The sequence below is a fragment of the Apus apus genome, chromosome 14, assembly GCF_020740795.1.
Source record: "Apus apus isolate bApuApu2 chromosome 14, bApuApu2.pri.cur, whole genome shotgun sequence".
In the NCBI taxonomy this organism is placed as follows: domain Eukaryota; kingdom Metazoa; phylum Chordata; class Aves; order Apodiformes; family Apodidae; genus Apus; species Apus apus.
In genome coordinates, this window is record NC_067295.1 from 9,843,051 (window position 1) to 9,856,909 (window position 13,859).

Sequence of the window (13,859 nt, forward strand, 5' to 3'; positions counted from 1 at the left end):
TAAAGTAGAACTAATGTAAAGCAATGAAAAGAATAATTTGATTTATAAATGTTGCTTTGGATCAAGTCAGAACAGATAATTTCATTACTGAAGGAAAATGTAGCAATAGTGCTTGCAAGACTCCATGTATTAGGTTTCATATAAACTAGGCCCCATGCTGTATATTTTCTACTAATGATCTTTCAGTGCTGGTAGGAAATAATTCTTAAAAAAACTCTGTAAGTAGTCCTTATAAGATAAGTGTTGTTCCTTCAGATTTGTTTGAGTGAAAACAAAAAACCCATTTGTTCTCTTTTGTTGCGTTTATAGGAGAAATGTCATATACGCGTATGTTTTTGTACTTCTTTTGTAAACTGCAGGTGATACAATTTAAAACTTCAAAATTTGAACTGTATTTTTAACGCTTGAACTGTTTCTTTTTGTAATTTTAAGACACGCTCCCCATCTACCAGCCTGGTTTGTGGTTTACTAAGATTTTTATATGCAAGTGTATATACTAAGATTTGTCATTTCAAACATTGTTTTTTTTGCATGAAATAGATTTTTGCCTTTTAGCAAGCCTTCAGGTACTTTGGATCTTTTGAATTCATACTTTGATTATCACAGTTTAAGTCTTTGTGACTGTTGCCTTCCTGCCAGGTTCCTAAGGTCCAGAGGACTGGTTTGGTTCCATGAGCACCCTCTAGGTCTAGAGTGGGCCAAGTTACGTGAAGCTTAAGAAGAGAAGTTTCATATGATGATTAATACTTGATATGCTTTTGCATGGAAATATAGCTTATATTTTTCATTTAAGATGAGTCCTTACATTTAACTTCTGAACCTTTGTTGGTGCTGTGTTGGTGTCTCACTTCTTTTGAAATAATGATTAAGGAAAAATACATAATATTCTAAATTTTTTATTATTGTAGTGTCCTTAAAATCTGTTGCTAATTCATTGGGCAGATTCTAACACTTAAATAATGGATTTTACTAACAGAGTAAATATCTTATTATGTATCCTCTTGTAAGGGTATTTTTTCTTGATAGGTCCCAGTAGAGGACATATCAAAATAGAAATGGTTCTTTGCTTCCACAGAAGATGTGATTTCAGTGCTTGTCTAAGTGTGTAGAAATTGAATAAGGTAGTTTTCCACTGAATGCTGACTAGACTGCATGGGATCCTTTGCTTTCCTTTAAAACATTGGATACCCCATTTGGAAAGAATACACAGCACTTTCTGAGATTAGAGCAGAGTGACTTTGGTGTGACTCCTCAGCTGTGTAGGAGGAACAATACAGAAATCTAACATAAGTTTTCTGTCTAGGAGAAAATGCTGAGAACAAGAATATTCATAATTTTTAGCCCAAGCATCTGAAGTCTGTGAGTTGTTTCATGCCTGAATGTTAGCTCAGTAAAGTAAGTGTGTCCCTCTCACCTATCAGTGCCTAAGCTAAATTGTAGATTATTTTGTGTATGTAATTATTTTAGAAGTTTTTTAATATATGTATGTATCTTAAAAGAGATCTGTTTGTATATACTTATATACACATGTGTACACCTATGATATGATAACATCAAAGACAGCGTTTAGGATATCTGTAAAGTTGGCTTCTGGAATGTATCTTGTAATTCTGCAAGTTCTGTGCACCGAGGACTGATGTTCGCCTTTCGTGTCAGTGGAAATCCTGCCATTGAGCTGATAGTGCAGATGGCTGCCATTTATTTTTTTTTTTCCTGCCAGGATAGCTACTGTTTAATAAATAGTAGTTTTCCTCAAGGAAAGATCCATGAATTTGCCACAATCATATTTGCAACATAGAACATGAGTTCAGAATTCAGTGTTTCTTGTTCTACCCTCAGTACATTGCATAGTTTGTACACATACAGGAGCACAGAATGTATTTTGCTGTTGTGATCCAGTGAAACTGTGTGTGATGATAGACTCACAGATGAGCATTCAGAACTGACAGAAGGAAGGTGTGAAACTTCCTGCATCTTTCAGGTCTGGAGAAGGCTCCGTGGTCATACTTTTTTCAAACTTCACTACTATTCCAATAAATATCCTACCCCATCACATAAATAACACAACCAGTAATTCTAGACTGAGAAGGGAAATCACATTCATGGTTTAAAGGAATTAATTCACAAGTTGCATGCATATGTCCAATGTACAATTTATTGACATGTAGCAAATGTGATGGTAACAGTTAATGTGCGGGCAGTGTTTGAAATACGGATTTTAGAATAGGAAGTGTAATAATTCCTGTTTAACTAGTACATAGACAATAACAGAAGAAATAATGCAATGCTAGAAAGAGGGTGATTCAGAAAGAATCTTAAGAAAGGAATTAATTTTCATTTTAGACTTGGCTGTTTTTGTGTCCTGATTCAGCAGAGCCCTTCAGGACATCCTAAAATTTAGGTATGTGTTTCACTTCCATTAGAATCAGAAGTCCAGGTATATGTGGTTTTGTATTTTATGGGGTTTAGAGCTCACAGAAACTATCTTCCTTTGGTTTGTCAAAGTCATACTGTCATAGGGAACTGTGACTTAGAAAGCAGAGAAGAAAGCAAAACTTCTAGTTAATGCCTTTGGGGCAGTGGGCTGAATAATATTTTTTCTTACTAAGCTTTGATGTACGATGTCTTCAAGTGGAATTAGTAGAAGATCATGATGCTCTGATGTTTCAGAAATGCTATACAGTTATTGAAGGAGAAAAGCTCTGGAAATACAAGTCCTTAAAAAAAATTAAGAATTGCTTCCATTAATGCTTACTTAATTTGATTTTTGGATGATATAGATATATAGATGTAATATAGATGCTTAAATTCTCTATTATGCTTGATTTTCAAAGTGAGTAGATTTTTATTTTCAAGCCTCTTAGTGGACTTGACAAGTGTAGTGAGCTACCTTTGTATGCTATTTTGTCTTGTGGAACTTAGGAGAAACTGTAGCTAATATAAATTTGACAGACATGCTTGTGCTCTAGTGTGGTTAAAAGTAAAAGAAAGGGATCCACTTGTGTTCATATTGGGAAATGAGCACAGGTTGATCTTACGTGTATAGCCATAAGCATTAATTCTTTACCATTGTTTTTTATGGCATTCTAAAGCCATCCAAGAAACTTTGACCTGTAAGTTCACCCTGTTACTTCGTAATTGGAAAGTTAACTCTCAAAGAAGTATGAATTTTAAATAACCATTGAGATTAAATTAATACAGCCTAGTTTTCAAATAGGAAGCTTCATTGAAGTACCAGTATTTCAGGTAGAAATAAAAATAATTTCACACTTGGCATAATTATTAATAGTTCTAGTCGCAGCACACCTCTTTTCTGTCACTGTCACCTGCACACTAAGGGGGACTACAGAGTATTACAGAGTTTGAATCCAGATCCTCTGGGTTTTCAACTGGAAAAGACTGCAGTTGATGTTTTATGTATATACGACTTAGAAAGGAGCATTCAGTTCTTCATTTCCATTTTCTGTCATACTACTATCTAAGAGAAGGGAAATAAATCAGTAGGAAATGGTTGGCTTTCCTATTACAAATACTTTATAGCAAACACTTCATCTTCAGGTTCTCTGGTATGAAATGTCTGGGTTCCCTGAAGCTCAGAATGAAGGTTAATGCTAGAGCAGTGCAGAGTAGTATGTTTACATTTCAGTGGTTTAATTTAAAAGGTAAACAGTTTGCCAGCTTGTACTTCTCCGTCTCTTTCAGAATGTCTCATTGAATTAATGTGTTCGTGTGATACTCAAATGTAACATTTCATGAAAATAGTGAATTGACTCTTTTTTAAAAGAAAATACCAAAACTTGCTTTTCATTGCTGTTGAAGTTTGGGAAGAAGAAACACTGAATATTTAGGGTCTACAAAACAAAATTTTGCTTGTCGAGGTATTTGCATTTTTTCATCTCTTGTAATCCTGTAGTTAGGAGAAGCAATATATTCTAACAAATTATTTGAGATAGAGCCCATAGGCACAGTTTAGGTGGTATTGCTTTATATCATGACATTATGGGGGGAAAAATAAGAAAGTAATGTAATTTACTTGCTGCTTGGACAACTGCTAGATAAAAATACTGCAGTTTTATAACAACTCATGCATTATTTAGGTATTCTAGTAGCTTCCTGGTATAAAATGAAAAAATAAAAATAATTCTCTAAATTTATTTCTTACTGTGATGGTGATGCTAAATTGCTAAGTTACTTGAATTAATAAATTTCCTTTCAGGGAGAATTTAACGGGGCACTTGATTACAGAAATAAAACTAAGACCTCCTTTCTCTGAATATGAATTTTTACCCACAGATCTGTGTCTTTCTGTACCAATAATACTGCTTGATTCTATTTTTCCCCTAAAATGTATTGTTTTATAAATATTGGCAAATTCTGGCCTTGATGGCCCTACAGCTTTTTGGGCAATTGCTAGTACTAAACATATTCAATGTTAATTTTTTAAAAAGGGGAGATACTGAATATTGAGTACTTCAGATCATGTGTAATGCTAGAGACCCTTCCTGCCTGAAAAATCTGGTTTTCCTTGTTATACAATGTAAAATATCTTTACATGAAGGCGCTATAAATAGTGGGCACTTGATACCAGTGTTCCTAATTAATTCAATTTTTATTTTGGAAAAAATAATCCTATCAGAGTGTATCTAAATACAATTTCTGCTAAAGCAGCATTTAGTCCTTTGAGTGGGATTAAAGTTTGAAAAACCATCTTGTATCCTGCTGCTGTTTGTAAACATCCAAGACAAGTGACGTAAGTTCTGCTTAAAGGTTTTTACTGGGAAGGGAAGATATTTACTGAAATGTGGTAGGAAACAGTTGTTACTAAACTTCGTGGGAAATTTTGAAAGCAGTGACTTTCACTTGCTGAGAGGGTATAAGAGAAATTGTAGTTTTTTGTTAATTTGATTTTGGGTTTGGCTCTTTACTGTGTTTTTAAATTTTTAGAAATCAACTTATTTTTAAGGGAAGGCATCACTATAAGCTTTTATTTTTAACTTGTACACTGTAAGCACTATAGGTACCATGTTTCTAAAGGGTTTTGAGACTTTTTTTTTTGTTTTAAATGTAGAGTCTCTCTTTATTGGTCTTCAGGGCATTTTCAAACCTAATAAAATAAAGAAAACTGCAGTTTTGGGGAGAAGCACTGAACTGAGACACATTTTAACTAACATTGTTCATAGTTATTACTGTAATACAAGATAGTGAAAAAATGGATCTCGGTTTCATGAACTGTTCTGGTAGTTTCCAGAATCTCCTGAATAAGCAATAAAGAGTAGATTGACAATAGCTAGTCTGAGGAGAAAACAGAAATAGAATTTGCCTGTTCAGTAGCTGAGGAAAAGATAAATCCTAGGGGTCTTGCTAGAGGCTGCAGTTTTCTATTGAAGCTTTTTAATTAAACAGTCGATTTCTGACCATTTGACAAATTGACACATGGTTGGCATTTATATCTTTAAATAACAAAATGTTTAGGTGACACTGGATGTTGTTAGCATAACATTACTAATTGAGTTTTCTTCTAACAATAGCATTACACACAACACTAAAAAGAGATCAGGTTTATTTTTAGTCTCAAATTTTCTTTTTTTTCCTGTTGCTATATTTATTAATTTTTGGCATTTTTTTATCGGAAAGTTTTTAGAAAGTTTACCTTTTGGATGGGTGATATTGCTACCTTGAAAATGCCAGGGATCTTAAGTAACATACATGGTTCCAGGATTCTGTAAACGCCTTAGCCAAATTAGAGAGATACAAGACATTCTGACTGAGGTTTATTACACAGAAGAAGAATTTATCGAAGTGGGATTATCTGTTGCTTTGATGCAGCCCAGGGACTACATGCTGGTTTGTGTCAACACGCTTGTGCTCTGGACTTGCTTAGAGGATTCTCTACAGCAGCATTGCATTCTTAGAAAGCATGGACAAAACCTAAGTATGACTATAAACCTTACTGGTTGTAATGCTGTGATAGATATGTTACCCTCTTACTCAAAATAAAAGGTAAGACTTTGATAAAAATTTAACATTTGAATAAAAGCTATATTTATGAGGCAGAGATTGAGCTTGCAGCTGTTAGGGTGACTTGAGAAGGCTGTCACAGCTGCCAAGGAACCATTTCCTAACTGAAGATGTAGGATCTGCTGAGTCTCATAAAATGAAAAATGCTAATGAAAATGTTGGAATTGTCCACACAAATTTATGCCCCACTCAGGGCATTGACAGGGCCGTAGGTCACCCTAGTGTATCTGCTGCTGAGTAGTTTTGCAGCAATCTCTTTTTCATATGGCTGTCTCTAAAAGCATTACTTTCTGGTATTACTAAAATGGACCCATAGTTGGAAATTTAAATACATCAACTATTTTAGCAGAGAAACACCAACTGATAATAACAATTGTGCAGTAAGTCCCTGTTTAAAGAAACATAGGTTTCTTTTCAAAACTGACAGTTCCTTGATTTCTTCTTTGTATCTCATCATCTTAAATTCCTGTTTGTTCCACTGAACAGTAAATGGACAAAAAAATCTCACAGTGGGATGCAAAAAATAGCAATTTCATGTACCGTATATCCTTGTTTTGTTCTACAACTCTAGCCTGATTCTGCCATGCAGAAACTGGCAATACAAGTAGGATGGAAGTTTTCAACTCATGTAGTTGAAATAATTTTAACATGGTTTTCATATAATATGGTAGTAGTTGGTATAGTTAGTGGTGGAAACTGTACCTCTGTAAAATTGTTTCATGATGCAGTAGTTACTGAAGGACAGGTGTATTCAAGTCATGTTTTATTGTCACCTTTGCAAAGGTGTCATTTAGCCTGTAAAAAATTAATACTTGCTATCTAACTGGTTTTTAATCACAAAACCATGAGAATGAGTCAGCAGTCGAATGTTTAATTAATTCCCATTTCAGATTTCCAGCTTCATTTTGAGGTTTTCAAGTAGGCATTTTGTAAATAGAAGAAACCTGATTTAATAGTTTTGCTAAGACTGGTTGTCCAAGATGTCCAAAAACATTAGGCTACGCCAGGATAACATGTGCTTATTTCTGTATTTGCAGGTTCGTTTTTGAATAGCACTGTTGTCAGATTTATTTAGAATGGGCTGCATTGTGTGGTATCAGAGACTGGTACAGCTCTCATTAAAGTCCAGAGCCCTATTTGCTTTTATTTTAATTGAGTTGGATAGAGCGCTGAGCTGTTTTGTTGTTTGGTTTTGTGTTGGGTTTTTTTTCCCCCAACGCTAGCAGTAGGAGGTTAGTAAAATGATAAATGATGGTTAGAACATCAGAAGCAGTGCATTTTATGTTGATTGCAACAGTACCAAACTCAGAATATAAAAGCATTTTATCTGTCCCGAAATCATGGCAGGTAACCATGGCAATCATACCATTTCCAACAGCTCAGGGAAAGTATTTGAAACATCTTCAGTGAGCTGTTCCATTAATACTGAATATATCAGTTGTTTGAAAGACCGAGTACTTGTGTGAAACAATAGAAACTGCAAGTTGGGATGAACTTGGCCTGTAATGAAGAACTGCAAAACACTGCAACATGGAATATGCTGCATCAGACTCTGCTTGTTAGTTTTAGAGCTTAACACATCTGTTGAGAGGTCTGTAAGATTCCAATTATGTATTTTAATTTTTAGAGTTTTGTAATTTGATAGCTTGTTGCTGTGAGCAGAAATTTGGCAAATTCTCAGTCAAAAATAATTTCATTAAATATTTTGGGACACATTAATTTCAGATTAAAAATATTTCTCCGAATTTGTGTTTATCCTTCTGCAATCTGAAGCAGTTAATTGATATTTTGTGGACTCTTAATCAAAAGTATACGCTGTTGCAATAGCTTTGACAGTAGTTTGTGCAGAAACAGTAAGAACCTTATTTTTCAGAAAATATGCCTACAAATTGAAGGTGAATGCTGGTATGTTAAGTCTCAGTTAACAATTGGTTTACAGTGTACATTTACTTTGGATAGATGGTTGGTAAATGTGGCCAAGATGCCCTCAGATGTGTATCAGAATCTGTCCAAGTTTTTAATGTAACTGAGTCCCTCTCTCTACAGTACTCTTTTTTTTTTTTTTTTTTTTTTTTTTTTTAAACAGGGAAAGGGAACTTCTTAATCAATTTGTAAGGGATTCTGATTATGATTACAGGTAACGTATCCCTGCACATACTAGTTCCTTTTCTATGCTTTAGTGGATTGTTAAACTGAATGCTTTAGTGGATTGTTAAACCAGGTGGTGCTGAATGTGTGAGCCTTTCTCTTCCATCAGATTGGAGCTGCTTTTCAAGTACCATAATGTAATTGCAGCATCATTACAAATAGTGGTAGTAGCTGTAAAAATCCCCTACACTGAGGATATAAGGATCAAGAGAGTTTAGCTTTTGAATTGACAAGAAATCTCAAATATTGAAAGCAGAGTTCCTGCCTTCTTTAAATTCAAGTTTGGTGGGATCATTCAATCTACCACTGAACTCAGTTACAAGAACTAGAAGGAACAGTTAGCATTGCCTTTTGGTTTTAAGATTAGTAAGATGATAGCCAATTACTCAAATGTCTACATGTAGAGATTTGTAGAAACAGCATCTAGGGCCTGACTCAGGAGAATGCATAGAACATGTGCTCCCTAATTGGTTATGGAAGGATCTAGTATGTTCTTTGTAAAAATTGAGGGAAATTTAATATAGAACAGTCTGTTTTTTTCTTTAATAATTTCAAATTATCAGTAATTTGTGTCCTATAAACAGTTTCAGCTCTTGAAAGTATAGGTACCAAATATGTACAATGCTGGGTTTAGTGCTGTTTTTGGTATGTGCTATGTGCTTTGGAAAATAAAATCAGTGCCACAATTACTAAAACTTTTTTTTTATAGCCAAACTTGAAAGAACTTTCTGGCAGGTAGAAATCATAAAGCATTCCTGCAAATAAAAAGAGGCATTTATGAGGCAAAGAAAAGATCTTCATTGTGATTCAGATCCCAGCTGCTCAAGTGTCTGGCTTGATGATTCAAGACACAGGTTCTTTTACCTTGTTAGAGGCAACACCTGCTATTTATTAATTTTACTAATTCAGTTTCTTCTATATGTTTTTCTTAACTGAATTTCAGAAAATACCTTTGATTTTTGTAATAACACTTGTTCATATTTTTGAGAGCATATCTCCTTTTTCAACCACACTAGCAGGGTATCTCTTCAGTGAGATCTTGAAAGTGTGCATTTATTTAGTAGTTACTCTTATCTACCCATACATGCATTTATTTTCCTAAAAAGGAAACTATATCTAACCTTTAATACTGTGACAATGTAACAGTTACATTGTTATAAGTTAAGACTTAAAAAAATGGACAAGCTTTGAACCAATTGTGTTTTCCTATCACCACATATTCTATTTACTATTTTGTGACAAACACCCTTTATAACTGCAACAACTTGGCAGTAACAACTGTGGTAAAATAATTCCTCTGAGTAGCTGACCTGCTGTTGCAAAATGCACATTTAGTGATGAAGTACAGACCTACAGCTGAATCATTTTGCCCTTGGTTTACATTACTTCTGGTAAGGACATTGGGCCTTGGTACACAGTACAGAATTTCATGGTAGATTGCCCAATGTTTGTTTTTGAGATCAAATTTATGTCTAGGTAAAAGAGCATTTTAAACTGTTTTCAGGCTGAGTTTGATTTCTGAGACTTTCTGTATTTCATTTGAATAAATGACAGAATAATAGCTATATTGAAAGCACTAATTTGAAATTGTCACTGAAAATAACTGTAGCTGAGGATTTGTAAACAAAAAAAATGAATAAATGAAATATGAATATGGTACTTTAAAAATATTATTTCCTTGCTTGAAAACATAATTGCTAGAAGTGATGAAAGCAGAGTCATGGAAATGTAGTGGGGGTGAGGCCAGTTCTTTGGAATGTCTCTAAGCTGACAGGCTTTAGAGCAAAGCAACATGTCTCCAGTCAAGTAAGACAGGGGGAGAGGATTACCCCAAAACTGGAATGCTCTCATGTGCCAGACATCACCACTGCTCGTGGTTAAAGCATAAGCTAGTCAAAGAATCCAATAGCAACAAAAATCTTAGTGAAAAGAGGAAAAATGTATATTAGTCAGTTAGTTAATTAGTATTGCACTACACTTCCATTAGCATTCCATTTTATTCTAGTAGTATGTGTTGCCACATATTAAAATCTTTGCTGTAAAGTTTCCCAACAGCTTGTGCAGACTTCTGTTCCACACAGTTGTCCAGACTTCGTCAGTGCCGTGGGGCACAGAGCAAAGCTGTTGCTCTGCTTGGTCTGAGTGGTAACTGTACCCAGTTATGGAGCACTGAGTGAGTGGCTGCAGAGAGCACTGCATCCAGTGCCAACAGTGCAGTGTTCTTTTTTAACACAGGATCAGTTTCCAGGAGTTTTCAGTCTTCCTTTTTTCATTTACCAGTAAATCAGTTAACACTAGAATCACTTGCTACACAGCTTCTGTGTGTAGTGTGTGTATGGTGCTGAAAAATGATGACTGATTCAGGAAACCATATCATACATAGGTTTGTTTTTTTTTTTTATTTTCACACTGATCTTTATTATTACATGTATTAATATAAAACTGGAATGTGAAACAGGGCTGGGTATCTGTGTAAGTTCATGTATAGAAAACAACAAAAAAAGAATTGTATATATTTAGGAATTTTGTGAACTTAATTAACTAACACAAACACTGCCCAAGTTTTTAAGCCTGTATATATGAATGTCTTCAGCAATTATAAATGTTACAGCAGTTACAATTACGTTATTAAGTAATCACATGCAATTAAAACACAAGATCAGAAAAGATTTCCTTAAGTTATAAAAAATTAGGCTACTTTTCATATACAGGATTAGTTGCCAGTATTTGCAAATGTACCTTACTTAACACTGGTTGATATTTTTTTTAATTATTATTTTTATTTTTAATTCTATGAATTTAATTACTACTTTGAGAAATGTCATTCTGAATCTTTTCTCATTTTCTTATGTCTCCTAACAATATTGCTGTTCCTGGTAATTTCTCTTAATGAGAGACAGGAACAGAACAAAAAGTCAATACATGTTCTAGGAACTCCGCAGCAGTCCTGAATTTGAGGGAGCATCCCTGCTTGGATGATGAGTTAGTCTGTTTTACCTAAGGAAGGAATAATCTTGAGATTTGCATCCCGTGCATGGCAGCATAGCTTGAACCTTTTTAATACAATGAATTTATTCAGTGTTGTCAAAGGTATTTATGGTGTTATGTTGGTGGGCTGTCATTTTTTTGGCAAGATACAAGAATTTATTTCGATGACTTTTCTTGCATATAAATAATATGGGTTGGATAGACACATTTATAGATAATAGTCTTCATTTGAGAACTGTAATTTTCTAATAATAGTTTTGGCTTTATGCCTAAAGAACATGCTCTGCCATTTAAACCAGGCAATCAGAATCCCTGCATTTCTGAGATAATAGTGCGCTGACTGTAGCACAAACCAGCCAGTACTTGATTTCATTATATACCTATTATAGTTCTATGTTAATGTGTGAAATGTGTAGACTTCAGTTTGCTGCAATTGCAGTCCCCCCCTGGAAGAAGTGTAAGCTAGATGTGTATTATAGGGTGCATGGGGTTGTGCTGGTCGTTAGACTTTTAATTTGTAAGTCTCTCAGCGGGATCTGGAGTTTATAGAATTATTTCTTGGGGCCAATATAGTATAAAATCTTGAGATCTAAGATACTATAAAAACTTCAGTAAAACATTTTTATGAGAACTGTGATATAGTCTTTAAAAAAGCAATCTACTGTATGAAAACTCCATCAAAAAATAATGATGTATTAACATAATAAAAAAGCTGGAGAAATATTAATCCATCCTGGAGTTTGTTTATACAACATTAGAAAAGTATGAATTGTGAAGGAATTGTGGGAATAACTAGGTATTTCCTTCTGTGAAGACTGGTAATTCTGCATCTCAAAATAGGTCGTGTAAATTGTTACGCCATTGCCTCTATGCCCCTGCTATGCACTGGATTTCTAAGATGGTAGCATTTTATGGAGATCTAATAAGAAGAGAATTCTGGTCCATAGAAGAGACGTTCTGCCAAGGAGACAATTTGCCGTCCTGTCAGTGGATGTTTTTGGGAAACGGGTCTTTATTAGGTTGCAAGGACATAGTCCAGGGTTTTTTACACATCGCCAACATATTTCTATACGCATAATGAACATAGATCATAAAAAGATCCATTTTAATGCTTATTAGGGCTCTATAGTTACATTATAGAATTTACAAACATATTCTTGCACAATTTATATTTTTCCTGTCTGTTTTTAGGATGCAAAGTTTGTAGAAGAGCGACGCAAGCAGCTACAAAATTACCTAAGGAATGTAATGAACAAAATTATTCAAACTGTGCCAGAATTCACAGCCAATCCCAAAAAAGAGACTCTTATTCAGCTGATGCCCTTTTTTGTGTAAGTATCTGTCAAGTAGTCAAGATTATATTTTTTCATCACTATTTACTTTAAAATATAATGCAAACGTCTCCAAAATCTTTAAAACAGTGATTTTTATAAATAGAAGGCTCTTGGTCCAATTATACATTATTTTGTTCTATTTAAAGAAATACATAAGGTATATAGTGATTTTCATTTATTTAAATTGTGACTTTGAACAAAAATTATTGCCTAAAGCTTTAAAAAATACCTAAGTGACCTCAAAATGTACATGGATACATATTCTTCAAACATTAGGTGGTTTTGATTTTTTTTTTAATTTGTTTTTTTTCAGTTCTGTTTTGCTTTTGTTTCTATGAGGTTTGTATTTTTGTTCTTCAATGTATTTTGGTGAATGAGATTGGAGCACTATTAAGGTATTAACTAACCAAATTAAAAAGTCAAGATTTTTAACTCTTGGTAGCTGAATTTTGTAATCTGCTGACACATGTTCTGATTTCATTAATGTTAACATTTAACGTATCCAGATAGAAAATACATTTGCAATTGAATTTTCAACACAATTTTTTCTCTTCCTGTACAGTTATATTTTGTTTTGAGGTGGTTAAGTATAGCTGTGTGAAATAGTGAATTGATAATTTCTTGTCAACTTCATTTCATAACTTGCTGCCTGAAATGAAGAGCAAGAAAACAAATTTTGAACAGTGTGCTATGGAAGGTCCCACACATGTTACAACAGTTTCTAGATAACAATTGTATGTTCTGCTCATCTGCAGAGCTGGGCATTTGTTGTCTTGGGGTAGCTGCTCAAACATTCTCTTTAAAGAAAGCAGCGAATCTGCTCAGTAATTCATCAGAGAAGAGGCCTGAGCAGGTTCTGAGAAACTGTTTTCTGCGGGATGTGTTTGAACACCAGAGGAGTCATCAGTTCTCGATGATGATTAGAGGATTGTAATGTTCAAAAGATATGTTGTCTTCACTGGATGACATTACTGGCAGTATTCTTGATAGCAGAAGTTCTCTTTTTAGGTGTGTTGTGTCAGTTGTATTTGAGTCAACAAGTTAAATTGAAGTAAAAAATCCATTATTTCTACCTCTCTTTCTCATTTTGTAAATGTTTATTCCCTCCTGGAAGGTAAAATTATGAGGTGTGCAAGAGAGGTACAGGTGCCAATTGCCAGGCAAATTGCAGTACCAACCAATCAGCCACTGAAAAAAATAAATCGTCCTGGAAATATTCCTGTAAGATTTGTTTAGCACTAAACAGTATGTAAAGCCAAGTATCTACTTTTGATCTTGCAGACTACAGAGTTAAAACAGTGTGGAAAAATAGATGTTTGTTCTTTAGTGGGTTGAAGAATTTTGGTTTTGTTTGGATTTGGGATTTTTTCT

General features: G+C 34.2%; 1 protein-coding gene across 2 annotated transcripts in view; it reads left to right on the forward strand.

Annotated features, from left to right (window-relative positions):
- The window catches only part of SNX29 (sorting nexin 29), a 97,880-nt gene that overhangs the window by 63,014 nt on the left and 21,007 nt on the right, over positions 1–13,859 (forward strand). Inside the window, exons 20-21 of one of the 2 annotated variants that reach the window (XM_051631745.1) lie at positions 12,346–12,485; positions 12,802–12,869. In XM_051631745.1, the coding sequence (XP_051487705.1) occupies positions 12,346–12,485; positions 12,802–12,826 (165 nt within the window). In that variant the 3' untranslated portion in view covers positions 12,827–12,869. Of the gene's footprint in view, positions 1–12,345; positions 12,486–12,801; positions 12,870–13,859 lie in introns of those variants that run through there. The other variant, XM_051631746.1, reaches the window with a different exon arrangement.